A 27,134-nucleotide genomic window follows, 5' to 3' on the forward strand; every position below is an offset into this window, starting at 1 on the left:
AAGGCAGGTGAGTTCAAGGGCACTATTTTGATTAAGATGGGAGAGGTTAAATCATGCCTGGATCTGTGAAGAGGATAAACCAAAGAAGAGTGAGGAGAAGACCGAAGATTATTAAAGATAGTGTGATGAGTGGGCATCAGGAACTAAAAGAGGATGAAATTACGTCCTTAGGAATATGGCCAGAAGAGGAAAACAAATGAGAAATTTGAAACCTCAGAGTCTATGGTGGCAGGAATAGCAAGTTACATATGAGTAAGGGCGTATATGGTTTTGGATCTGGTAAACAGCTCCTCTGTCTCCTGTTCCAGTGTGGCGATCATGAATCATTGTTTCAGCTTTGGTGGTGAACTGGCCCAGGCTCTGGCACAGCCACGCTGTTGGCAGCCAGGCTTGGTGCTGGGTCCTGGAAAGGTGTGAGTGTGCAGGGGACACAGCTGTGGGAGGCTCTCCTGTTGCAAGAAGGACCTGTGCACCAGGATGCTCCTGTCAACTTAGGAACAATTTGTTTCACCACAGGTATCAAAGTGTGGAACAGCTGGATCCTAATAATCCACAAAGGTATCAAATCAACTTGTCTGTTCCCAACAGACTTAATTACTCTCAAAGCTTTAGATGTAAGACAAATGTAATTCCTGTGCTTATAATTATTATCCACAGAGCTGTGGAGGTAGCTCTGACTAGGTCTGCATGTTTTGATTTACATTAGGTAAAACAGACTGCTGCCCTGGGGACCCACTTTGATGCAAGGGAAAGGCTGATATGACCTGGTGATAGCAAGAGCTATGCCAACAGAAGCATTAGGTTCTGGAAGGACCATCCAAGGTGAAGAGATCAAAGATTAAAGAAAAAAGAAAACAAAAGCACAGCTTCTGGTCATCCAGGATGGTGCCAATGTAATAGCAGGGGGGAGAGTAAAAAAAAAAAAAAGTTACTGAAGTATAGTATACCTGTTATAATAAACAGGATAATAGACAAGGATGGCAGAAACTTATTTGTGCCCTAGGATACCTGACAGGGTGAGAAGTATTTGTTTTCAGACAAGATACTAACACATTAGAAAGACAGTGTCCTAAAAGTCTCACTAGGCAAAGTAAAAATATCCCTTTAAACTGCATAATAATAACAACTGCATAACAGTAATTTGACCAGAAGTCAATTTCATTCCTGCTAGAATTTTGTTGCCTCTAGGGAAGAAATGAAGATGTTGTCTCCTTTCATGCACACATTCATTGTGTTGCTTTTTTTTGTTACTACTTTTTTTTGCAACCTCAACCCCAAGAGGTTTAATGCATTTTCATTTCTTTTTAAGTAGGTCACTGGTTTTCCTTTTCTGCACTGCCCTCATTCTAAAGCAACTTGTAGTCTAAACCTTTATTTATTCGCCTTAGAATGGAAAAAAAAAAAAGAAAGAAAAAAAGCTCTGCAGAAATTTCAAATCTACTTTAGCAATTCTACTGTATTCCACTTTAACCTCACCCACTCAATACCCACCAGGCTGTTCTCAAGTTCTTGCCTCTCCATCTGCTAGTCCTTCACAGATAAGGATTCAGGGAGGAAGGGATCCCAGAAAGATGGAAGCTGCATACTGCAGAAAAGAGGAAACTTGTTCTTAGAACGAGTATGACAAGGCAATGCAACTTGTTACTAAAGCTGTGACCATTCCGGTCATGCACAATCTCTGTAAAAAGACAGTAGTAACACACTGACCAACAGGAGCTTAAAGGAAAACAGCCTAAAACTCCATCCCACTATGTCCTTCCTGCATCTATCTCCATTGAAAATTACAGTTATCTCTTCTCCCACCGCCCACAAGACCTGCAGAACTTGGTAATACAATAACTCACAAAATGACCAAAAAAAAAAAAATTACCTCGCTGCAGTGAGGGTAGTAACTGTGTCAGAGGGGTTTCATCTCTAATTGCTTGCCTGAAAGGTGGAGAGAGTACATTGGTAAATTTTTTGTTTGGGATGCTAGAAGCTGCAACACCTCTGGTTGTATTTGGTCAGCACCCTGAAGCCCAGCTTATGAATCAAGGGCCATGCCACAGGGACAGCTGTGTTACTTGGAGGTTGTGAAAGGAAGCAGAGCAACATTCTGGCTCCCATCGCTGCCAGCACAAGATGTGAGGTTCACAGGCACTGTGGGAGGAAGACATAAATAATAAATGAGCTAAATAATGAAGACTAGCTGTACCTAATTATAGTTCTAGCTGCCCTTTTGAATAAAGAAAGTTCAAAGCTGCTGAAAAAAGATGCTGATCCCTTTTTTGAATGGTGTTTGAACTTCACGGATGATTAACATGAGAAAGTCAGGAGATGCCAATGGAAGTCACACCAGCCTTTCATAGCCTTGCTGAAGAGAGAAGCAGTGTCTCTTACAGCAGTTTATTTACACATCAAAACATTCTTAAGCTTAAATTAATGTTTAGCCTGACTACAGGAGCAATGTAAGAGGTAAAATTAAATTGTGTAAACTATTTGGAAGCTGTTCTTCCTTATAGCTTTTGGTACCTGACTTGGGAGACTAACTTAGGAAGTAGCTCTTCAGGCTCTGTACATAGTCAGGAGAAAGTCAGTTAACTACAGGAGCAGTGCAAGTTCCTAGCCTGGGCATTTAAGTGCCTAATGCTAAGTGTGTGAATGCATTTAGCTCCTCATCCCTCTCTATTAATAGTTTAATTGAGAAGAATTTGTTCCTAGTGCCCTTCCCATGCTGCAAACCAGGGACTATGAATGCCTGATCACTGGGAACTGAATTTCTCTCAGACTAGGGGAAAAACATGGTCCACAGAATAGGATGCCAGGGTATAGGTCAGTGGACTTGTGTTCTTTTCCAGCTCTTGGTGACTTCTTGTGACTGACCGGGGGTCAGTACACATTTGCCTCGCATTTTCGTATCTGTAAAATAAAAATAATAATTCCTAATCATATTCTAAAAGAGGTCTTAATCTTTGGATGAAAGTAAAATATCTATCTGTATAGGCAAATTTAAGTTATTGTTACATATTTCTAAATAATGCGCATAGTAGAAACAAAGGACAGTTTAAATTAGGATTCTTTCTAAACTTTAGGTGCTTTTCCATTTTCATAAAGGTGAAATTTAAACTGCTACAGCATATTGAAAAAAACTGCATTTGTAGAAAGTACAAATTTAATCAAGGGACTTGTAAAATTGTATAAACTGCCGTCGTGCAAATAGTAAACACCATTAAGATGTTTTTCATCACCCATTATTCTATCAGTGTAATATATTTCATATTGTTTCACATTGTCCAGAATGTTTCATATTACTCTATAGACTTCCTTGTTAAACCTTAGTAACACTAAAGCAACATCTAGGAACATAAGCAATGTGTAGGCATGTTGAATAAAGTGCAGCATGTCATAAAAGAAGTACTTCCTAAAGAAAAAAACATATCATGTGTTGCTAATCTGTAATGCCATCTGTATATAGAACAGACTATATCATGAAGGAATGCCAAGAAGTCATCTTTGAATTTAAGCACAGATTACTTTTATATTTAAATATGCATCAAACTTCATGATATAAACCAAAATAACTGGCTAAACCACATATCAATATTTTCCTGAGTTCATGTCTCCACAGATAATGTAAAACTTCCTCTTATTCATTCAGTGGGTGTTGTATAAAGGATGTCGATGTTACAGGCATTTTATCTGCATTAGGTATCCAGTACAGCTTGAGCCTATTTTCATTGTCACTCTCCATCCTTTACTGGTACTGCTACCATTTGCGTCAAGCAAACTGTAGAACAGAGATGAAAATTTATCGCCTCTAGTACTCAAGCCGTAGAGGCAAAGTGATCATCAGTAAAAGAATTGAAATTTGTTGTATACAATGGACTGTGAAAGCCCATATCTCACAAACCAGTGAGCCTGATCCTTAGATGAGGAAAATCAGTTCAGTTCTCTCTCCTTCGGTGGAGCTACACCACATTCCACCAGCATAGAAGATATGGTCAGTTACCCACGGCAGTGTCATGCCCCTTCTTTAGAAGTATCTTTTTAGATGCTATAACACCTACCTCACAACTCAGGTTTCTCTGGTATAGTAAGGACTATTGTCACCCCAGTAAGCCTCATCCTGCTACAGTATTCCCTGGTGTTCACTTCCACTTTGCTTCTCAATTGTTACTTAGCGCTGTGGCTAAATAATTGCGAGTTGGTTTTCTTTCCATGTTCCATATGCCTTCTCATTTTCTTTCCAGTCTCTATCATTCTGCAGTTATTTCCCTGAAGGAAAATGTTCTGCAGAAGTAGTTCCATGTACAACCTCAACACTACCCATACAGTCATCTTTTGTTGGAAGAGTTCTTTCTATGATGCTAATAAATATCCATTCTAATATTTACAGATCTCAGGCCAGTGTGCTAAATGAGCAGGCAGTTCATTGCCTGCTTTCTCTCTACTTTGCTTACAGAAATGGGTCTCAGAGCACACTTCACGCTAATTCTGCTCTGTAGTACATATAAATTATTGATTAATTAAATCTCAGCTATCACAAGATAGCGACATTTTTTCATCTGAAACACTCCAGGGTATATAAGCCAGTTTTTTGCACAGTGTTGCAATGTGAAGATTGCAACTGAGAATGTTTTGTTTTCTGATGTTTTTAGGTCTTAATTATTTAAAACGATCTCTTCTGTTTGCTGCCTGTGCTCTCACACTTCCTAAATAGATCCCTGTACTGGTTAAATATGAACATACTAATATATAATGCTGAGGTTTCAGAAAGATCTTAATAGATTATTTTTTTTTAATAGTTGCAACAGAGCTGGTCAGAGGTGTTTTAATGTGATAAAAAGCCTGTGACACCTTCCAACAGTATTTGTGTTATCTCCAGAAGACCTGTTTTCGGAAGAATTTCTTCAAATGGCTTGCCAACATTCACAGTCCCTACACTGCAAATTAATATTTGTCTTACTTAATGTTAGAGCATGTGTCATAAAATAATTCAAATCCAGTCTTTTCAAGTATGGTTGGTTAATATCATTTGTACTGCTATGGCTGGAAGTATTACTTTTCAATGTCAGAAAATATACAGCGAACACTTGTACATGAATAATGGATTGAAGATTAATGAAAGTTGATTTGTTTATTTTTGTACTTCAAGATGGAGAGAAATGTAACAGTCATTAAATATCCCTAGCATGTATGTTTCCATTTAAAAAAAAAGCCTGAAAGCAATTATTTGGCATAATGCATACTAATAAAGAAATCCAGCGACACAGTAAGTAATTATTTGATTGCAAGAATAATTCTCTAGCCTACATTTGTGGAAAACAATACTCTTCTCTATCTCTCCCTTATTAGCCCATGCAATTAGAGCTTGCGAGGCTGCTGGGGACAGGGTGCGAGGTTACAGAAAGAGGTGATCTGACCATTTCTCACCCGTCCTTGCACACCTGCCCCACTGGAGACATAGGCACAAGTACATCGTCTGCTGCATTTCCAGACCCTTGTCAAAAGAGTAAACAGGGGGTCTCGTTCTCCTTGACGCAGCTTCCCTTACGGATGTGTCACACTGGAAAAGGAGCTGTCTGAAATCATTGCGGTCCACAAAAGACCCTCTTAGGAACCACTGGCGGTTTGAGCAGGTGTATGCACACGCTTCGTGGTGCTGCACCAGGCCCTGCGTGGGCAGGACTTCGTCACTGGAGCTCAGTGCATGTGGAAGGCAGAACGCACAAAGCCATGGGCAAGTCTGCAGGTCACTGCAGACACTAGACTCCCACTCAAGGCCACGCTGTTTACAATTTATTTTTTTAGTCTTGTCATCTGATAAATAGGCTGAGTTTAAATTACAAATGCTTCCAAATGCTTTTTTTCTCCTTGTCTAGTAACACATTTATGAAGTCCAACTGACGAATGTGTATTGGATTGACATATATAATTAACAAATTACTATGATTATATGTTTTATAGTAGACAAATGAATGTGTATGAATTTATCTGCACAGGAACAGTCCCTAAGTCTAATCATACATTTCCTTTGCTATTCTTAGACTGTATGCCTGGGGCAGATTCTCAACAGGATATAAAAAATTGGCTTAGCAACAGAATCTGTAATCTCTGTTTGAACATCGCTGCACCACGATACTTGCTCTGTTTTAGGCAGTCTTTTAAGTGTTTCAAGAATTCATCTCAGGGTAGTTTGCAAGTACAGAAATGAGGTTTATAAGTGACTAAGTAATTAGTGAAAATACATCAATGCAAATATCAAATACCGGTAGCAGCCCTTAAATTGCAAATGCTGATAATAACTCTCAGCACTGAGGAAATGAAGAATAAGGAGCAGGGAGACAACCGCTGACTACAGTAAACCCAAACGTAAAAGGCAGCAACCTAACTAGCGCGCTAGTACCACATTCTACCTGATCTGTGCAAATGAAGTATTCTATTAAAAGGACATTAATTGCAGTAACAATTGCCAAATATATATGTGCACATATATACAGATACGTGCATGCCTGCATGTATATATGCAATTATCTGAAAGAGTAGTATCCTAAATTGTTCTAATATGTGCATTGCTTAGTGTTTTGGGCATTGTCTAGAGCTATCTGTTGAGATGTACCGGGGCTCTTGTCTCACTGTCCACACAGGTTTCTTTACAGGAGCCCTCCAGGTGCAACTACTTCCTTTTCAGTTATTATTTGAAAAATGTGAATTTATTGTACAGTGAAAAAATACATTTGCATTCCTTATCACAAGACCTGAACGACAAGGGGTATGTACAAGGATGGACCTGTGAGCAACGTTTCCAGGACCAACGCTTCTAGGATCCATGTTTCTAGGACCAGTGTAAGGACCAATGGTGCACCCAAGGAACGGCCTGTCACTTAGATTTTCTTCAGTTCCAGTATTTGTAATGTATTGACCAATATACTGTAAAATCAGAATTTATCAAAGGCCAAGAAGACAATCAAATGTTTAGTCCTGCTTTTTTCTAATCAAGGGAGGTCAAAACGTAGATGCAAGCAGTTCAAACATTAAATACTCTGATCAACAGAACCGGGTAGAAAGCAGGAAAACAGAGAACCAAAAAAACCTCACCCAGTTTCCGCAATTTTCCCCTATTTATTAAAGACACTTGCTTCCAAAAGAATTTTTTTTTCCACGTTGATGTATGCCACAGAAAGGTTAAAATTCACCGAAAACTCTCATACAGATCTTTTGGTTCACTTCCCTTATTTGACACAAACCTTCCGGCTCTGACAGGACAGGAATTCACCATCTGCCGGGGGGACGGCCTGGATAACGTCCCCCCTCCCAGAGCAGGCAGTTGCGATACCGACTACAGTGACCGCCAACCCACTAACACGCTCCTTTTGGATGAGCGGCCACCACAGGGCAGGGCGCCAACGGCCACCCGCCAACGGCCACGGCCGCCGGCGCGTTCCCGGGCTCGCGGCCGCGCGCGCGCAGCCGGGCGTGGCTAGCGCATGCGCGGGGCGTGTCTCCTTGCGGCCAGTGCGGAGGGCGAGCCTAGGCCTCAAGGAGAGGGAAGGGAAAAGAAGCGCGGGGGGAGGGCGCCGGGGTCGTCGCTTCTGCCGCCGCCATGTTCCTGTGCGCTCCTCTGCGGGCCGCGACCGCACGCTCGGTAAGGGGAGAGGGAGGTTGCTGTGCGGTGGCGGCCACACGTCTGTCCCCGCCGGCCGGAGCAGGGCGGCCGTTCGGCTGGAGGAGGCCTAGGAGGGTAGGCCGCGACGGAGGGAGACTGGGGGGGGTGTGCTGCCGTCGCAGTGGGCGAGCGGCGGGGGGCCGCGGCGGGGCACGGCCTCGGGGAGGAAAGGCCTCGTACAGCCGGTGGAAGGGCGTCGCTGCCGGGGTGTCTTCCTCGCCCTCGGGGCCTGCCGGAGTTACCTGACCGGCTCTAGAGTTGCACTACCAGCTTCAAGTGAAAAAAAGCTCCAGCGGTAACCGCTTGGTGCTTATTGTAGGTTATTGGGAAGCTTGCCAAGCGGAAATGGTATTTCCCACGTATTTAAGACTAACCATTGGAAGGAAGCCGCTTAGTTTGTTCTTCAGTCCTGCGTCAACTCTTCACACTAACTGTAGTCCTTTAGGCCAGTGCAAAAAACGGGGTCTTGTCCTGTTTCTTCCTAATTTCTGAAATTTACAGGTTTTAGTTCTTGGAAACAGTACGCTATATTTGGATAGAATAAAGGGTTTTCATCTGAAGTGCCTCTTTTGGTAGAGACTGCCTCTTATAGCTAGAAACCTGAAGCTTACAATGTGGTGGTGATCCCCTCAGAGCCAAAACGGCACATACATTGTATTTACTTTGCATTTAGCAGGATTTATACAAGAACATCAAATCTTCTTTCATATGCTCCTTGCAGCATTGTCTGCAGAATTTCAGTTGCATTTGCATGCTGTACTTACGCTTTTTAGTCTTTTGTCTGAATTTTACCCTCTGTCTGGCTCACAGAGGGCATGGCACTCACATTGACGTGAGAGTGCAGTTCATTTGATGTCAGTCATATCAGTTGATAAAGACAACAGACTGAGAGTCTCTTGGAAAAGGTTGCACTCAGGAAGGATCTGCAGTCCACAGAGTTATCCGTGTATCCCACATTTCATTTTGGACTATGACATAGAATGGCAGGAGATGGATAAATTGCTCGCGTGGCTGCTGCTTTCAAATGAGCCAGAAGTGGAGAGCAAAGAGGAAATGGGTGCATACTACATAATACACATAACTGCATAGTACATCCAGTGCGCCCCGTAAGGACTGATCATATGACAGGGAAAGACTGCAGCCATCCTGTGAAACTATGCTGCAGGTGAAAGTACGTGATCTCCTGCGGAAAAGATTGAGCTGACTAGGTTGCTCTTTTGGAAGAGCAGGGACTGTAGTTCCTTGGTACTTAAGCTTGGATTTCACATCTGACCTCGTGCTTGTATTTTTGCTAGTTTGATGCTGATCCACTTGAAATCCCACAGATTTTATACAGTATCAGAAATTAAGCAGTTAAAGGGGTATTTTGGGTTTTTTTAATATGCTATACTTTTCTTACTTTAAGAATTCTCAGAATTGGTCTAGAGTTCAATGTAAATATTAATATAAAATTGATATAAAATTAATTTTTTATAGAATGTTTGCATATGACAAGATAATATAATCAGATTATTTTAGTAATACTGGCCAGAATCTAGCAGTCTTGATCTGTTTTGGCATGACAGATCCAGATAGAGACTATGGAGAATAGCTGAACACTACTTGCATATGGCTGTTGTGTCCTGTGGATGTTTCAGGTTCTTAACTTTGTTCTCTTATGCTTACTGTTCTTACTTACTGATCTTACTGTTCAGTTAGATAAAAGCTGAAGAAGCATGTAAATGTTTACTAGAGAAGAACCTCCATATGGCAATTTCTGCAAACTTTTTAAAGGATGTGATATCAAGTAACAAATTGGAAAATCCTTCCTGAAATGTTTGATGAGAATTAGTACTCAAGGCATTTAGATTAAGCTGTGGCAGAGGTTAGACGATTTAACTTCTACGTTGACTGAAATGGTCAAAGTGAGTTAAGAGATTTGATCTCCTAATAGCATAGGAGAGCCCTTAATATTCTCTTCTTGACTTAATTTAAATTATCAGTGATGGCAGTAGAATTACTGGCTTAGAAGAGAAATAAAGCTAGTTCTGAAAGCAGTCTCTAGTAGTATAGAAATTATTAACTATTAATACGATCTACTTTTTTTGTTGTTTTTTTAGATAAGACAGATCCGATACTTACATAGAACGGCAGTATGCAATGCCAGTGGAGGAGCCTTATTTGTGGTAAGTAATTCTCTACCTTACTGGAAGGGAGATGTGTAAGAAGAGTTTGTCATGTGCTTTTTTAATTTGCCTCAAAGCTTCTGATGGGCAGAACTTGCTATAGAAGGCTGATGGAATTTACAAAGGAGCGCTCTTTCAGCAGAACTTTTTATTAGAGTTGCAATGGGAGTATCAAAAGGTTTTATTTTAGTTTTTGGCATTTCTTTTGGCATTAGTTTTTGGTATTTGTTTCCTTATATAGTGGAAACTCCTGTTCATTAATAGCAATGGTGATGCTAGCAGCATTTGTGTGTGATTGCAGATGAGACTTTGTTTATACTTACTTCATTTTAAAACAGTTCTTGTTTCCTTTTTTAAATGAAGTTAGTTGAGTTTGTAATTGAAGTTCATAAAACTTTTTGCAGACCTAATTTCTTGATTTCTAAAATTTGCTGCAGAATTACTTTTAGGTCCAGGTCTAGCTCTGTTCACTAACAGTTGAAAAGTGCAGTTCTTGTTTGTATTATATGTCATATAGCGTGTTGCATAATGATTCATAATTGAGACCATTAGGCATTATCATAATATGTATAAACAGTAATACTGATTGCAAAAAAAAAAAAAAAGCCCTCAAATTTAAATGTGTAAAGCAGTCATATTGTCTGTCTACCTCCAAAGAGAACCTGCAGCATCTCTGAGAAGTGTGTTCTGTCCCATTCTGCTCCATTCAGTTTTATCTAGTGTGCAATTCAACAGCTGAATAATTTGGCATTTTTCCAACATTTGATGGAAATCAACACTTTACTAGAGAATTGACCATTTTGTTGAAAGCAGGTGCTCAGGATTTTTTGACAGATTTTTGTTGTTGTTGTTGCCTTTCTGCAGCTGTCTCTACATCTTTTCACATAAGATGAAGTTAATGGGATTACAGTACATGCTTCGTATGCTTTTCCAGAAACCGGAGCAGTCACTGATGATTTATGGAGTGAGAGCTGGTGTTCAAGGAATAGAGGAAACAGTGTAGGCTGACAACTTAGGAAACCTCAAGTATAGTTTGAAGTTGGTGAAGACAGGCAAAAGGTGTCTTTGGCACCCTAATGGATGTTGGTGCCTGACATATGAAGCTAGACAGCTTTGTAAATTCTCCAGGCATTTTTTAAGATTATACAACTGTTTAAATTATTTGCTGGAAGGAGGAGCCTGAAGATAGAGAAAGGGAAGTAGAAAAGTAGAGTTGTGTGTTTTAGTTACCTACTTGCAATATACAGCTGTTTTATTTAATAGCATCACTCACTCCTTTTGTTTTTATTTTGCAACAGAAATTTTGCTAGAAGAGCATAGGAAATAAATTGTGTGTGGGATTGTTTCATGTGTGTAGGGGTTGGTTTGTTTTTTTAATAGGTAATATTTGTTCTTCTATGAAGTAAAAGGCTGTGGAAGAAGACAGTTGGATGTCATTGTGTGTGTGTCTAACTGTTCTAACTATGACTAAAATCCTTCAGAGCAAATTTCAGAAGTTACTTAACACAGCAAATTTTAAGGGAACTCTTCCTGCTGAGTTGAGCTGAAGGCATTACTTTAATCAACACTAGGTGTTTGTGTACAATTGGAAAATGGAATTTTTTTTCCCCCTGGATTTCTCTAGAAGGGAAAAAACCCAACATTAAAAAAAAAAAGTCTTCGTTTTCTGGAATACTACAAGCAGATGAAGCGTCAAAGGTTGTTTAAACCTGCTGTGGAGGAATAGTAGGCTTAACTGGGAGTAGCTCTCACCTGTTGTGGTGGTCCTTCTTGTATGTCAGTTTACACGCCAGTGTCTTGTTTTTGTTTTGCAAAGCATATTGGTGCTTCTTGTTGCACTTCCCATATATGAAATCTATACGTGAGGAAGGGAGATGCATACAGTACACTTGTTTTGTAACAGAAAGGAACAGCCTGGCAGGAGACCTGGTTGTCTTAAAATCTAGTATTAAAAGGCAGTGCTGATTTGTATGCCCTTTTATCCCTTTGCAAACTTTTTTTCATGCAAGTTTTTTCCTTACATGTTATAAGAAACATACAGAAATAAGGAAACTTCTACTGAAACGCGTTTTCACTCTGAAACAGCCAAAAAGAGAATTTCTCTACCATGAAACTCCGTCTGCTGCTATCACAGGCAGCTAGATCACACTTCCAGAAAAAGATTATCAAGTTTAAAACTAGGTAGATCGTTTGCCTGTAGTAACCTAAGAGAGCTGCTCCACATCTATCGTATTTCTGATGGCTAGAGAAGACCTGATTTCAAAGATACTTTTATTTACAGTAGTTACCTTGCTTTCTTTAAACATGCCTTCTCTATCTTTGACTTTTATCTCTCCGTAGCCTCCTTGACAGCTAAAACTTACCTCTTCTACTTTGTGGTTTTCAACACATGCACTGAGTTTCCTTAACACATCAGCTGCCCTGCTGTGGGCTTTGTTGTAGGGCTGCACAGGGGTTCAGTACAGGTTAGATAATTGCTTTATTATAGTTTTAGTTACTTGTGAAGATACTTGGGTCTGAGAGCACTTCCACTATTCTTGATTTAGGAGAGGTTTATATCTTGAGTTCTGCTGGAATAGTCAATGTAGGGTACTTTCCCCTTGGAAGAAGTAATAAATTTCATTGCTGATTTGGTATGGACTCTTTAACAGGTTGTTGCCCTAAACATCTTTTCCCTTGCACACAGTTCTTTCATTTTAGTTTACAGTGTTTTGGACTGGTGTTTACTACAGGGCATAGGTCAAGTTTCAGGCCAACTGTTTTGCAATATATGTGAAAGCTAAATTATTCTAGTTAATTTTGTAATTCTTCAGCACTTTTAAATAATTCTCTGTGTCAAGGAAGACAGATGATTCGATTACTGAAAAAGAATAATAAAATGGCCCACGTTGGTGTAGCAAAATGAATGTGATATGAACGCTCAGTAGCCTTAATACACCTTCCATGGGACACTACCATCATCTGTGGGGACAGTGTGGCTTGGGTAGGCCTTCACAGATACAGTTGCACAGCCTTCACAGTGCAGTTGTTCACACTTCAAGTAGGTTAGGTTGAATGCTGCAATAAAACCGTGATACAGTCAAGCTATGCAGGGAATGAAAACATAATGTGTAAGACTTCAGGAAACTGGGAAACATGAGAAGGGAATTGGAAAAAATGGGTAGAGTTTGACCTTGCTTTTCGGCAAATTGCTGTAGTTGGTACAGACATAATTGTTTGTGTATGGAGGAGGCCTTAATATATTGGTTTCTTTTTATAAGCATCTCTTGTACGAGGAAAGGCTGAGAGAGCTGTGACTGTTAGAGAAGAGATGGCTGGATCTTATCTATAAATACCTGAAGGGAGGGTGCAAAGAGGATGGAGCCAGGCTTTTTTCAGTGGTGCCCAGTGACAGGACCAGAGGGAGTGGCCTTAGAGAACATCAGGAAACACTTTTTTTACTGTGAGGGTGACCAGGCACTGGCACAGGTTGCCCAGAGAAGTTGTGGAGTCTCCCACCTCAGGGATATTCAAAAGAAGTCATCTGGACATGGTCCTGGGCAACCAGCTCTGAATGGCCCTGCTTGAGCGGGGAGGTTTGGCCTGGGTGACCTCTAGAGGTCCCTTCCAACCTCAGCCATTCTGTGATTTAACATAGTATTCCTTCCAACACTGTGTCCTTAATTCTGATCTTGTTCTGCAGAATCTGTATCCTAAAAAAAACAGGCAGAAATGCACTGGTATCATTTAGGAACAAATCCATTCATGTAAATCTCAGATAAATGGTGTATTGTCAGACAAATGGAATACTAGGGAACGTGTGATTGACAAATTCCTAACAGCTCAGTAGGCCTAGATCTCTGTAAGTGCTGAATGAAAACTATCAAACTCTCCACAGCACAGAATTGGATGAAGCCCATTTAGGAAAATGGAAAACGAAAAAAAGGTGACAGGATCTTACTTGGTCTTGCCCTGTGCTGTAGCCTTTACAATGTATCTTGGAGTCCTGCTGCATAGAACTGACTGCGTGGCAAACGGTAGCTTCAGCTTTAAAGTCTTATTCCCCTTCACGTGTAGGGTATCTAAGGATATCAGTTTAGAGATGATACACTGAAAAGAACATCTGTTCTAGACAGAGAGACTTTAATAAATCAAATACACTTATTTGCAAAAGAAATGAAGATCAAGTACAATTGTGACTGTATCAGCTGTGGAAGGCAAAATAGCAACCTGAAATAAAACAGGCATGCAGATTTGGGAAAGAAAAGTTAAGTTCTGGAAATACTTATCATGAATCATGGATTTGATCTGTGCAGCTAAGACATAGAACAGGTCTGTAAGGGGAAAAAAAATAAAAAGTTGCACAGTATTTCCTATCAGTTTTTCCTCCATCAGCTTCTTTTTGAGAACTTTGACCAAAATTGGCATAAAGCCCTCGGCAGCACTACATATGAGGAGTCAAAACCTTTATCTGGAAGGGTTGGACTAAAATAGTAGCAGTTGTGTTCCTAAAAGCTGTTTTATGTTATCTTGTAGACCACACAATGAGCAATATATTAATACTTAATAAAATATTAGTGTGTTCAAAGGGAATTGATTATCTTTCTGTAATTCCTGTTATTACGGAAAAAGTCATCCTCAGTGGAGATGCAGATATTGACTGTACTTCTATATTTGACTTGGAACTGTGGTAGGGGTACATGCTCTCAAATTGATGGTGGCAGTAGTACTGTCTGCTCCAGGATATGGATATAAGCAAAGGGAATCTCTTGCTAGACCAACAGGTGTAATTGAAATTAAGTATTTAGCCTTTTGATGTTTCCAAATTCAAATTTCTAAATCCAGAAATAGCTGCGGACCATACATATTTTAAGTTCTGCACTGATGACAGTCTTTCAATATGTAGAAATCTTGCAGAGTTGAGATTTTTCACTAAATCCTTTGCTGCTTAATAACACAGTGTGGAAACTGCAAAATCATCCTAGATTACTTGAGAAAATTATCAAGGTGAAAGTCAATGGAGTGGGTTTTTTTTAGCAAAAAAAAAAATAGCATTTTTTATTAGCTAGTTGTGGATTATGTTTAACATCAAGCCTCAAGTATAGCTTGCATTCTTCCCCAAACTTTCCATTTAATTCGAAACGTTCTCAACTTGAAAACTGTATAAAGTTTGGAATTAAACTTAGCTATGAGTATTTCAAGGATACCATAATGACCTCTTAGAGAGAATTGAAAATGTTGTGCAAGAAGTTTTTCTGGTGGATGAGGATGGATTTTTGTCAGAACCAAGGTTTTATTACAGGAAAATGTTACTTTCTTTGAGACTCTCAAATTTCTGTTTTCTGAAAATAGAATAATTTCAATTTGATGTTTCCCTAGAAGACCACCTTAAAAATAAAGACAAAACAACTTATTTTGTAAATATTAATTCAAAATTCTGCTGCTTCCATTCTAATTCAGAATTGTATCTAAAATTAAAATGTTGAAACCCATTACAAATCAAAAGAATATGTTAATAATGTGTGTTTGAATGTGGAAACATTTTAGTTATGTAGAAAGCTTCCTGATTAATTTTAAAGTTTTTATAGTTAATGTCTTATGGGAAAAGGGGGAAAAAAAAAAAAGGGCTGCTGTTTTAGTTCCTTGTTGTTTATTAAGGCATTAACCAGAGGACTCTTAATCTACCTGTGAGGAGTTTGAACATAATTGCCAAATTGTATTAACAGTGTTTAAAAAAAAAAAAAAGTATATTTTGATAACAACACCATATTCCTCCAGAAATAACTTTTTGAATAGGAAATAACATGAATAAGTCATTATTTTAGAGTGACAAAATAATTACCAACATTTTTTTATAACTTTCCCTGAGATATTTTATCATTTATGCTTGAGTACTATGAAATTTTCATCTGGCATGTATTGTTTTTATTCTAGCAACTCAACTGTAACTGTCTAATGAGAAGATATTTTACAACAGTAAATTTGTCCTGAATAATTTCCTGACAACCCTATTTTTACATGTTTTATTTTCCTGAAGCACAGAGATAGTCCTGAGAACAATCCAGATACTCCATTTGAGTTCACGCCTGAAAACCAAAAGGTACGCAGACAAAAAAAAAGTTAAATATGTAGACTTTGTCTTTAGATCAGTACTGATATTTTTTCCCTATTTCCCTTTAAAAAGCGAATAGAAGCAATCATAAACAACTACCCAGGGGGACACAAGTCTGCAGCTGTCATGGCAGTACTAGATTTGGCCCAAAGACAGCATGGATGGTTGCCCATATCGGCTATGAACAAGGTATTTAGTACTTAATTATCTTTCAAACATAATTTTACTGTTTTCTTTAAGTATCATGCTAGAATAATAGCATTTATTTATCAAAGCGTACATGTGGCACGGAATTGTGCGAATTCCCTATGAGACTACATTTTAAAAAATAAAAGGGAAAACTAACCCAGGAACTCTGGGCTCTGTTCTTTACATAATGTTAGCCCATTGCTAGAAACTACAGACAGAGGAAAACAAAAATTACATGAGCCTTATTTAGATAGGCTCTTTTCCCAGAATCATCCTGGAAGTAGAAACAGAAACTTGAAACATTTCGTTTGCTGCTGAATTTGAGGAAAGAAAAAAGATAATGGTGCTTTTTTTTTCTCCTCTCAGATTAGTGGCACTACGCGCATTGCCAGGATTGTACTTAATCTCTAGGTCTGTAAAAACTTCTGCAAAGCAGCATTAGTGTAGTACGTGTCATGAGTGTTTTATAACACCTCACAGCAAGTGCCCGAAAGACTTACCAAATTATTTTTTTTAATTGTTTTTCAAAATAAGCAAGTACACTGCTCCAAAGCGATAGGTTGCATGACAGTAATCAAATAATAAAAAAAATAAATCCAGTTTATATTCATATGAATAAATCTGTCATAATTTGTGTTACAATCTGGCATATCATCAGTTTTAAAGTGAAAAGTTTTAAATTCAGTCAAGATACACTAAGTGAGGATTGTGAGTGTTACCGAAATTACTGAAGGATTTAAGTGCATGTTTAGAAAACAGCAAATTTTGTCTTGCTACTGTTCCTACAGTGTAGCATGAAGCCTCAAATCTCTATTAATACTGAATGGGAAAGGTATTTTTGTTTATTTAATCTGTGTTTCGGATTGATAGTATGTTTAAAAAGATCTTAAGATTTTTAAGTGAGCAAATATTTTCCATGGTCGGTTATTTGCCTGCTATAGAGAGACTGGAACATAAAACAGTTAACGCTTTTGAAAGCAGAGTCAGTTCTCAACTTCAGCCAGTTTGCCAGGGTTCCAGGTTAATGAGGTCAGGGATGCTTATACCAGAACTGGCTCCATGGAGATCGCGCTTCACTCCCTGTTTATTAGCTGTGACGCCAATCTGCAGATGTAGCAGTGGTGTTTCTAAGGCCAGCCCTGGTGTGTCACAGAACCTGAGACAGACCTGCTGTATCTAAATTAGATGACTGTAGTACCAGGCTTATGTGGGTTGGTGTGTGCAGATGGGTACAAGTGTGCTCATTCCTACAGCAAAAGAGGAGAAGTGTGGTATGAGCTGGAGCTGACAATGAAAGCTGGAACCCAGCTGACTCCTCACATCTAGCTTGTGTACGATGCTAGATGCTGGAGGGAATTGACTTGAGCTCCTCGCTTTGCTAATCCATGGCTGAGTGGAGTTTGTGCTCAAGCAGGGTGACTCCAATCAGAGTAACCGGGTGTCTTTTCTTGGCATTTGGATACAGCTGTGCTTTGATACCCATCCCCTCCCTCTTATTTATCCATTACTGCAGACAGAAGACAGGTGACTTTATTGAAATAGTTTTTTAAATGCCTTTACTGATGCGCTGGGAGAATTCAATATAGTGTCTGTTTTCCCCTTGTTACAGGTTGCTGAAGTTTTAGAAATGCCTCCCATGAGAGTGTATGAAGTAGCAACCTTCTATACAATGTACAATCGCAAACCTGTTGGGAAATACCATATTCAGGTCTGCACTACCACGCCTTGCATGCTGCGAGACTCTGATAGTATTTTAGAAGCCATTAAGAAGAAACTTGGTATGACACAAATTTTAATACACTTTTTGTAATATTTTTAACCTTCGTTTAATGACAACGAAGTAAAATTTTTCATGTGGTGGGGATAGAATAATAGTATTGAAAATATAGAGTGAAATCGTTGGAGAATAGGCACTAAATACTTAAAATTTCAGATCTGCCGTTTATTTTTAAAGATTTCAGTACAGTAGAGCAGAAAAGGCCATCGTCTGAAGGGCGATTTACTGGTCTTAAAGTGGTTTTACAGGCAGTTTGCCAGGACATGTGTTACTGTAATATGACACTTGGACTGAGAAAGTAAGCCCTATCCCATGTATAGAAGAGGAGGACTCTGAATGCTATGGCACTTTTTTATATGCAAAATAAGATTTTTGAGGTATATGCTATATGAAAGTTGTTTGTGAGGGTTTTTTTACTTAAGATGCCAGAATCATGGAGTCGTTTTTGTTGGAAGTAACGTTAAAGATCATCTACTTACAACCCCCCTGCCACGGGCAGGGACACCTCCCACTAGACCAGGCTGCTCAAAGCCCCATCCAGCCTGGCCTTGAACACTTCCAGGGATGGGGCATCCACAACTTCCCTGGGCAACCCATTCCAGTGCCTCACCACCCTCACAGTAAAGAATTGCTTCCTGAATGTCCAATCTAAATCTACCCTCCTTCAGTTTGAAACCATTACCCCTTGTCCTATCATTACACTCCCTCATAAGGAGTCCCTCCCCATCCTTTCTGTAGGCCCCCTTTAGGTACTGGAAGGCTGCTAGAAGGTCTCCCCAGAGCCTTCTCTTTTGCAGGCTGAACAACCCCAACTCTCTCAGCCTGTCTTCATAGCAGAGGTGCTCCAGCCCTCGGATCATCTTCGTGGCCCTCCTCTGGACCCACTCCAACAGGTCCATGTCCTTCTTGTGCTGAGGGCTCCAGAGCTGAATGCAGTACTCCAGGTGGGGTCTCATGAGAGCTGAGTGGAGGGAGAGAATCACCTCCCTCAACCTGCTGGCCATACTTGCTTTTGATGCAGCCCAGGATGCGATGGACTTCTGGGCTGCGAGCCCACATTGCCAGCTCATACTCAGGTTTTCATACACCAACACCCCCAAGTCCTCTCCTCAGGGCTGCCCTCAGTCCACTTATTGCCCAGCATGTATTTGTGCCTGGGATTGTCCCAACCCATGCACAGGACTTTGCACTTGGCCTTGTTGAATTTCATGAGATTCGCACAGGCCCACTTCCCTAGCCTGTTGAGGTCCCTCTGGATGGCAAACACGATGTTAACATAACTTTTGAATTCTCCATGGAGAAAGTCAGTTGAGAGTGCTGCATTGTGTGAGATGTGAGGAGAACCCATGGGTTTTGTGTGTGGGTTGGGTGATTATGGAGAGAATGGGGGACAAGATCAGCAACGAACAACTCTTCCCCTTCTATGAAGTATCAAGCTGTGCTAACATTTTCTAAGAACCACTGTGATAAGAGCTGCAGAACAGCTGCTTATTATCTTGCATTTCATATATTCTGTTGTCTGGAATGGGCACGTTTAGATGAAATTTGTCTTGGCTTGTTACTGCAAAGATAGCTTAATTTTAACTGAAACTCTTAGCTTGAGAAGTCAAAGCATTGATTGTGTAGCTCTTATGGAAACATAGGCCTTAGACTTTTATTAGTTTTTCCCCCCTTCTAATAACTATGGAGGAAAACTGCTTTTCAGCATTCTTCCTTCCATGGAGAATTTTGTCAAGATCAGATGGAGATGCTGTTTTTTCGAACCTGCCCTCTGGGGAAGGTCTGTATCTATATCACTAGAACAGTGATGTGTCATGGAAGCTAAGTATGTTAGTTGTTCAGGAAATAAATCTTTGTGTAAAAATCTGGAAGGTGTTTCGAATTTGTAGCTAACTGTTAATGCTTGGATCTTGGTTAATTTGGGAATTTGGTATGCAGCACTGTATATTAACGCATTTTGTATCAGCACATGAAAGCTATGTTTTCCCTATTTTTCCATTCTGTTGTATTGATTACTAAAAATGTTCCCGAGTAGAGCTGTTCTGTTTCTTAGACCTGTCATTTCATGGTTATTTTTCAATAAATCATACCTGTAAATGAGGTCTCAAAAATATATTCGAAGACTGACTTCACAGTTTATTAGAATCTTTTGTTTAAAGGAAACATTTTGGACTCATTTAAGAGGATTTAACTATGCAAATGTTTTTTAAGGCCAAAATACAAGTAATGAGAAGACTACAGAGTATTTAAACTCATGCTTTATTAATCTTGTTCAGTAACCATTGCTGAACCTAATATTCTTTATTGGTTTAGGTATAAAAGTTGGGGAAACAACACCTGATAAACTCTTCACGCTGATAGAAGTGGAATGTTTAGGTGCTTGTGTAAATGCACCAATGGTACAAATAAATGACAATTACTATGTAAGTATTACATTTCCTTTTAAAGGATTAAACTTCTTTGCTGGGTTACCTGTATTTTCATTTGTTTCAGATTCTGAAGTTTTGGTCAGTTACTTCAGATTCCTATTGGCAGGGACAATTCAATTTATACCCTAGAGCATCTTTCAGGTTCTTGGTGTCTTCCTTAGAATGCTTCATCACAGTGTATCATGTGTTTTTCCTTTCAGTTACTGTCTTGATTTATACAAGTGGGGTGATGCATCTTTGCGATAGTGGTCTGCCCGTAAATCTGCAATTTTTAAATAGGTATTTGATAAGCTTTTAGAAACACTTTAAAGCAGTCTTTTGGAAAGTATGGACTAGTTTAATGCTATTTTTGAACTTTTAGACTTCTGAATTATGGCTCACTTGGATGCCATCAGACCAAGTGAATTAATATATTGACTGAATCCAGCTTTCTAAAAAAACCTATTTTTAAAAATATTTTATTTTGTTATCACAGTCTGATTAATTTTTTTAAGAAGTGCTCTCTTGAACTGTACCCACAGGGTTGTTTTTGTCACAGCTTACACCATTTTGCAGTATGTGCAACAGCATGTGTATAGTGGGTAGGCAGAGATCCAGCTCACTAATATACCAAGGAAGATGAAAACACAAACCCATGTTATATATGATCCACGTCAACATTGTTAGTTTTAACATAATTTCTGCAACTATACATGAAATAAAAATTGTAACATTAAAATGACAATAGGCTTTTTAATTTTCCTAACACTTTGAACCAATATGTGTGTTAATGGACAGGATCAAAATTACCTATACTAGGATCACATCTGAGAGAGCCACTGTCTGATGAATTTTGAATAACGCAATTAGTATAATTGCTCAATCTTTCTGTTTTGTCAATGATCTGATCTTTTTTCTTTCTTTTTTTTTTTTACAGGAAGATTTGACGCCTAAAGATATTGAAAACATAATTGATGAGCTAAAGGCCGGCAAAGTTCCCAAACCTGGCCCAAGGTATGATATATTTGCATAATAGTGGCCAACTACTTGAAGGCTGATCCTTTATAGAAACTGAATGCCTGCTCCAGTGATTTGAGTCTATAACTTACAGCTAAAAAGCATTAAGTAATTTACTGAGCAGAATGGCATGCATTCAATGCCTTTCAATATTCAAAGCCAAAAAGAACTGGAAAGAACTGAGAATTTTTCATGTTTTGATGACTGGCTAGAGGAGCATAAAATGTGAAAATGCTGATTCTGATTAGGACCTAATAGGGGAATGATTATCATCTGTTAGATTTCTTTTTTTGGTCTAGATGACGTATATTAACAAATGTCTGTTGGTTCTTTCGTCTTGGGATTTTTCTTGTGTTTTTTTTTTTCCCTGACAAAACCCAGAAAGATTGCAAGTTTGTGAAAGGGTTATTTATGAGCTTTTCTTACCTGCTCTTTCCGATAGTTCTTTCTTAACCTAACTACATATATGTTTGTGTGAATGGAGGAATTAATTTGACTTGGGTGTGTTACCTATTCCTATTGTTTCTATTTTTTTTTTTAATACAAGAACAATAATCGTAAAACAGATTCCAAACACAGGGAAGCATCTTTAACAAAAATATGGCTGATGCCTTTGGTATTACTGGGATCAACATCACTCTTGTGCAGCTAACCTATAAATGGATAAAAAGTAAACTAGTGGTCCTGTTTTGCATTTCAGTTATGAAACTATATTTCACTACCTGAATTTGGAATCCTTTTGATTTAAGAGTAGCATCACACATTTCTGAAGGATGAACAGGAAAAACAGAAGAAAAAAAAAATGTGGCTTCAGCCTTAAGTCAGATTTGTAACTGTCTTCTATCCAGATTAAACAGCATCTGATGTTATAACGATATCAGCAATGAATAAAACTGCTTTCATTTTTCAGGAGTGGACGTTTTTCTTGTGAGCCAGCTGGTGGCCTTACTTCTCTGACTGAACCACCCAAAGGACCAGGTTTTGGAGTTCGAGCTGACCTCTAAGTTTTTGTAATATAAGATGAACTGTCTGAAAATTAATAAAGTAACTTTAATCTCAGTAAAATGATGCATGTTCTAGTACTTTTTTAAAAACATAGATAAATTGCTGTTGCTTTTCTTATCTAACTTACCATGGTTTTAACTACTGCAAAGCATAATTATAATTCTAGATTATAGGAAAAGTGGTTCTCTAGACTGTAAAGTAACTCACTGAAAGAATGCACTTATGATCACTGAGAGATCAAAGCTGCATCTTTTGAGCTGTCATTGAAAATTCTTTCAACTTTTTCTAAGGTTCTTTGAAGATGCAACAAAACTTAACTAAATTAGAAGTCTGTCAAATGTGAAAATTACCTTTTTATCATGTTACACCACCACCCCCACCCCCCCCGCCAAATACCAGTAGTACTCTACTAAAAGAATGAACAGCAACAAGAAACCACTTCCTGTACAAATTTATTCAATATAGCCAAGGTATGCAGTTGGGGGGGAAGACAGAATATACGAGAACAGTTAAATACATGGCTAAGTGTAATATGTGAAACTAGTTATTTGACTCGCACATCCTTCTTTACTGCTGTGTATCAGCTACTTTTAAGAACTGATTGGTGTGAAATGGAGGTATTTCTCCCAATATAAAAAGAGTTGAAGATATTTTTTTAAAAAATTGACTGCATATTGACACACATTCTTGTAAAATCTAGCAATGCTTTATGTATGTACATATACATTTCAACATAAATTAGGAAATGTGAACGTCAGTCACCTGAGACCATATTGTGTTTGCCTCTTCTGAAATCTGCTGTGTAACTTAGATTCTTATTACAATTAATGTGATAGATGTAACTTAATTGTATTATTTATATTCTATATCTAGTTTGTTTTGATATTCTGATTAACAGTACTTCCCATAACTATTCTCCCTCTTCTGAGTCAAATTTTGTATCTACAGATTTCCCTGCGTTATGATTATCTCAAATAGTCTGTTCACGCCCCACCTTTATTTCAGTAGGTCTGTGAAGTTCCTTAATGTATTACTGTTGAACAAGTAGTGTTACTGTTGGTAGTTTTGAGAGCAAAATAGGTGTGTATATAATTTGTATGAAAAACCTTGCTATCCCTTCTACATTACTAAATTTAATAAAATTAGATCACTGAATTGCATACAATTGGAAAAGTAAATTTGATAAATAAATACAAGTCATTAGCGAAGCAGTCCTTCGATAAGCACAAAAAAAAAATCTTGTATGCAAGTGGTATAGAACACTCTGCATGTAAGAAAATAGTACAAGGATTGAAATATTATCTGTAACTTAAATTTGCTGAAAGGTTCCTCCAGTGTTTGTAATAGCCACATGCCTTGTAGCAGGCCAGGCATCTGGCACTGTGTGTCAGTGTGTGACTTCTCTGGAGACATGAAGTGAGATGGACAGTACTTTACATCCTGATGCAAAGACACGCAGTCTGTAACTAAGCTGTTTGCTCAACTATAACAGAGCTGTATCCTAGTTCATGCAGGATTACCTTATTCTGACCCAGAAGCAGGCAACTATTTTTAAGTTATACATGGAATATAAATGAGGATTTTGCATGTGTTATGGAACTATCATGTGCTACAGTTATTTGGATTTTGTATGCAACTGTGAAACTGATGGGATTGCATGTGTTGAGGGGAAACATAGTTTTAGACCTGCCAAGTTGACACTTTGAAGCATGCAAAGAGAAAGCCCTAGAATGCAACATTCCTCCCATTGGTAAAGCTGGACAGGAGAATTTGTCTTGTCTCACTTTTCTCCCCTGTTCATTCCATCTGTACATGGAAATCGTGATATCTGTTTCATGAGTACACGTGGACTTCACCAGTTTCCCATTTGGTGGCAATCATGTTAATGATGTTCCACAGACATGTATGTCAGTCGTTTTGATGCAACACCTAACAGTCTGCCGATCACTTGACTAGAAAAGCATGATTTACATTATCTTTGTGTGGTACAAATCTGATACACCACTGTTTAAATTGAACATTGTAGGGCAGCTATAGGACTGTGAAATATTTGAAGATAAATATGCAAATAACCGTTACTCCTCTTTCTCATCTTACCCACTTAATTCATTATTTAAATGAGGCTGTACGGTTCTGGTTTCTTCAAAAAAGTTTAACAATCATTGTATTAAGATAAATGATTAAAGAAAAAAATAACATATTGCGTTATTTCAGGTTTTGTTGAAATCTGAACATTTCAAACCTCAAACATCTCAACCAGAAATACAGATTCTGCAGTATTTGTTACATGTAGTAGTTTACTATATACAAAATTATTTTCACAATAACAATATGCAGGACTGTGATGAGGATTAACAAGGTGATCATTATGGAAGAGTTACAGAATACTATAAGAATTAATATATCCAAGTTCTCTTTTCTGTTCTCGAATAGCTACAGGTAATACCCTGTGCTTGCTTTTACTAGTAGTATTGAATATTTTAGGTAACAAATACTAACAGGACATTAATTTCCATTGTTTTCAATCCTCGATAGCAGAAGTTTACTAATAGTCACTCTGGGCAGCTGACACTAACTTGTCAAATAATCAAACACTTAATTCTGCAGTTTCTATCTACCAGTTAATATCTTGGACTGTGTGAGTACTGGGTGGGGAGTTAAATGAAAAATGAGTTAGCTACAGCAATAGCAAATACACTCCTTAAAGTAGTAACGCAGCAGTAATGGAACCGATTCTGTGTTTTCGGTGGTCCTATTTGCCCCTCTCCTTGAATGAGAGAAAAATGAAAGCGTTCACATGCTGTATTAATTCTCCAAATGTAAAAGTGCAACGAAAAAAAAAAGGTAAAAGCCCTTTAATGGGGAAAAAAAAAAAAAAAACTACCTACAGAAGATTTTAAGAAAAATAGGTACAGTTTTGGGAAAGGAAATGAGATTTAGAACATGGAAGCGGAAGACACACAAAGAATCCACTGGACTGAGAGAGTGAATGCTGGTGGTTCTTTCCTTTGGTCAGAGTAATAGGAAACTCCACTAGGTAGCCAATGATGCATTCCATGTTGGATAATGGAAAGGATTTCTGTGACCTCCCCACACAGCTAGAAAAATGTTATCTGGAGCTGTGTTCTGCCATGAAATAGGAAAAAGCAATGAAATTGAGTTCCAGCTATGCAGTATGTTAGTGGGCTCATGGGCTGACCGGCCAGTTACCTACCCAAGGCTAGCGCGTGTGCTTTCACCAGCATGACATTTTGCAAGTTCTTAGGATACAGTTCTTATTTTACATTGTACTGTACTGCAGTTTGAGATTCTCAGTCATTGAATTACTAGACTGATTTCAGCAATGACAGTTCAACCAGATGCTGTGCACGTTTGTCTTGATTAAGACCAGTAGTTCACACCGCTGCTAACACACGATGTTTCGCTAGGGAGGGCAGATCCCGGGAAGTACTATGCACACCAAGAGAGCACAACTACAAAGGCATTTTGCAGCTGTGCTATGTAAAAAGGAGGGGCTTCTGTAGACAAGGGGAAGAAACTAATATAAGGGCAGCAATTAGCAATTAACTGACTGATGCTTTTTGTTAGTCCAAACAGTAGCTCTTAGACTTAAGGAACCATATTTTTTAGTTACTGATAGACATTATTATCAAATCATAACATCTGCTGCAGAAGATGTTGCTCGTAAGTCTCCTTTCCCATTCTCTCGGCTGCTGGCTGTGAACATCTACCAACACACGCCGAAATCCTGGGACTGCATGGTACTGGTGCTGATGCACAAGGATCAGAATGCAGTATTACACCACCGCCCCAATCCTGCAGCTTGTCATGTTATAGAAGGTGAATCATCAGTGTCATCCCTGTATAGCGCTGTGTGAAGAACAAACATTCTGCCTTGGGAAATAGTTCTTACTCCATTTATGCTGGCAGTGGGGTAGCCTGCCCGCTCTTCAATCTGCTTGCCACCTCAAGCAATGACCTCTGCAATCAACCTGACATGAAAGAAGTGAATGCAACTGCCTTTGTTATGTGGCCACAGGCGTCACCATACCTGCTGCTCCTGGTCAGCTCGAGGTACTCGAGGTACACTAACAGCATCAAACGGAAATGGTCTGTACCAGCACTTTACAGGAAGATTTTGAAAGCAAATGAGAGAAGTTTGCCTAAACAGTAAGATGTTGTGCAGCAGGGGAATAGTTGAGATTTGTGATGCCATTCTCTACCCATGCTGAAACATGATGGGTGGAAATGAGAATACAGGGGAAGTTCACACAATAGATTGCCTTAATCAATCTTTTAATTCTGAAAATTTCACATTTCTGACTTGCATAGTAAACATCAAGGATTTCTTGCTTTCTGCACAATAACAGAGGGAAGTAATCCAGTAGCAGACCGAGCATGCCAATTAATACTGCATCAAATGTAAGGGCTCTGTTTAGCTGCCTTCTCAAAATACTGCACCTGACAGCTCACCTGTCTTCAGCACCTTCCAGAAGCACTCTGGAAGAACCCAGGAGCACAAAACCACACAGATTCTTAAAGTCTTACCATGTACCATTTTAATAAGCAAAGGCAAAACCTTTCACAAGTGCAGACGAATGACCAGTTTTTAAGGTTGTAACTAAAACTAACGCCAGCCTACTTCTGTAACCCGTTCTGATGCATTTATAAGACGTCTGGCTTACTGGCGTTAAAGTCTGTAAGGTGTGGTTTTTTTTTTCCCTTTCAAAACTGGAAGCGGGCCCAAACTCCAATCGGGGAATCTGTGCCCGCCTGCGAGGCTTGGGGCCCCGCATGCCCCCCACAGAAGGTCCTGCAGGTCTTTGCCCGCACCCGC

At 39.0% G+C, this 27,134-nt stretch overlaps 2 protein-coding genes and 1 long non-coding RNA gene across 9 annotated transcripts in view; 2 read left to right on the forward strand and 1 right to left on the reverse strand.

Annotated features, from left to right (window-relative positions):
* The window catches only part of LOC128904939 (uncharacterized PE-PGRS family protein PE_PGRS20-like), a 48,772-nt gene that overhangs the window by 20,603 nt on the left and 1,035 nt on the right, over positions 1–27,134 (reverse strand). For 2 of the 6 annotated variants that reach the window (XR_008464686.1, XR_008464683.1), the window contains exons 2-3: positions 1,871–1,926; positions 1,492–1,585 (exon numbers count right to left, since the gene is read on the reverse strand). The exons of 2 other annotated variants lie outside the window; for them this stretch is intronic. The gene's annotated coding sequence lies outside the window, so the exon portion shown is untranslated. Of the gene's footprint in view, positions 1–1,491; positions 1,586–1,870; positions 1,927–12,748; positions 15,976–27,134 lie in introns of those variants that run through there. 2 more of the 6 variants (XR_008464684.1, XR_008464685.1) reach the window with 2 other exon arrangements.
* Positions 7,462–22,357, forward strand: NDUFV2 (NADH:ubiquinone oxidoreductase core subunit V2). 2 transcript variants are annotated; one of them, XM_054190013.1, is made up of 8 exons: positions 7,462–7,720; positions 9,745–9,810; positions 15,827–15,889; positions 15,974–16,090; positions 17,700–17,868; positions 20,181–20,290; positions 21,213–21,289; positions 22,203–22,357. In XM_054190013.1, exons 1-8 carry the CDS (start codon positions 7,583–7,585, stop codon positions 22,294–22,296), a joined length of 834 nt encoding a protein of 277 aa, XP_054045988.1. In that variant the 5' UTR covers positions 7,462–7,582; the 3' UTR covers positions 22,297–22,357. The 2 variants fall into 2 exon arrangements, with proteins under 2 accessions (XP_054045988.1, XP_054045989.1); XM_054190014.1 differs by having other exon boundaries at positions 7,465–7,624.
* Positions 18,752–19,649, forward strand: LOC128904940 (uncharacterized). Its single transcript, XR_008464687.1, has 2 exons — positions 18,752–18,811; positions 19,573–19,649. It is a non-coding gene; the product is annotated as an uncharacterized LOC128904940 (long non-coding RNA).

The sequence above is a fragment of the Rissa tridactyla genome, chromosome 2 (assembly GCF_028500815.1).
Source record: "Rissa tridactyla isolate bRisTri1 chromosome 2, bRisTri1.patW.cur.20221130, whole genome shotgun sequence".
NCBI lineage: Eukaryota > Metazoa > Chordata > Aves > Charadriiformes > Laridae > Rissa > Rissa tridactyla.

Excerpts from the sequence above, each read along its gene's own strand:
- NDUFV2 (XM_054190013.1), top strand. The coding sequence starts at position 7,583 with ATGTTCCTGTGCGCTCCTCTGCGGGCCGCGACCGCACGCTCGGTAAGG. Across the intron at positions 7,721-9,744 it reads GCTGGAGGAGGCCTAGGAGG|ATAAGACAGATCCGATACTT; the intron begins GTAGGCCGCGAC and ends TTGTTTTTTTAG. Across the intron at positions 21,290-22,202 it reads GTTCCCAAACCTGGCCCAAG|GAGTGGACGTTTTTCTTGTG; the intron begins GTATGATATATT and ends TTCATTTTTCAG.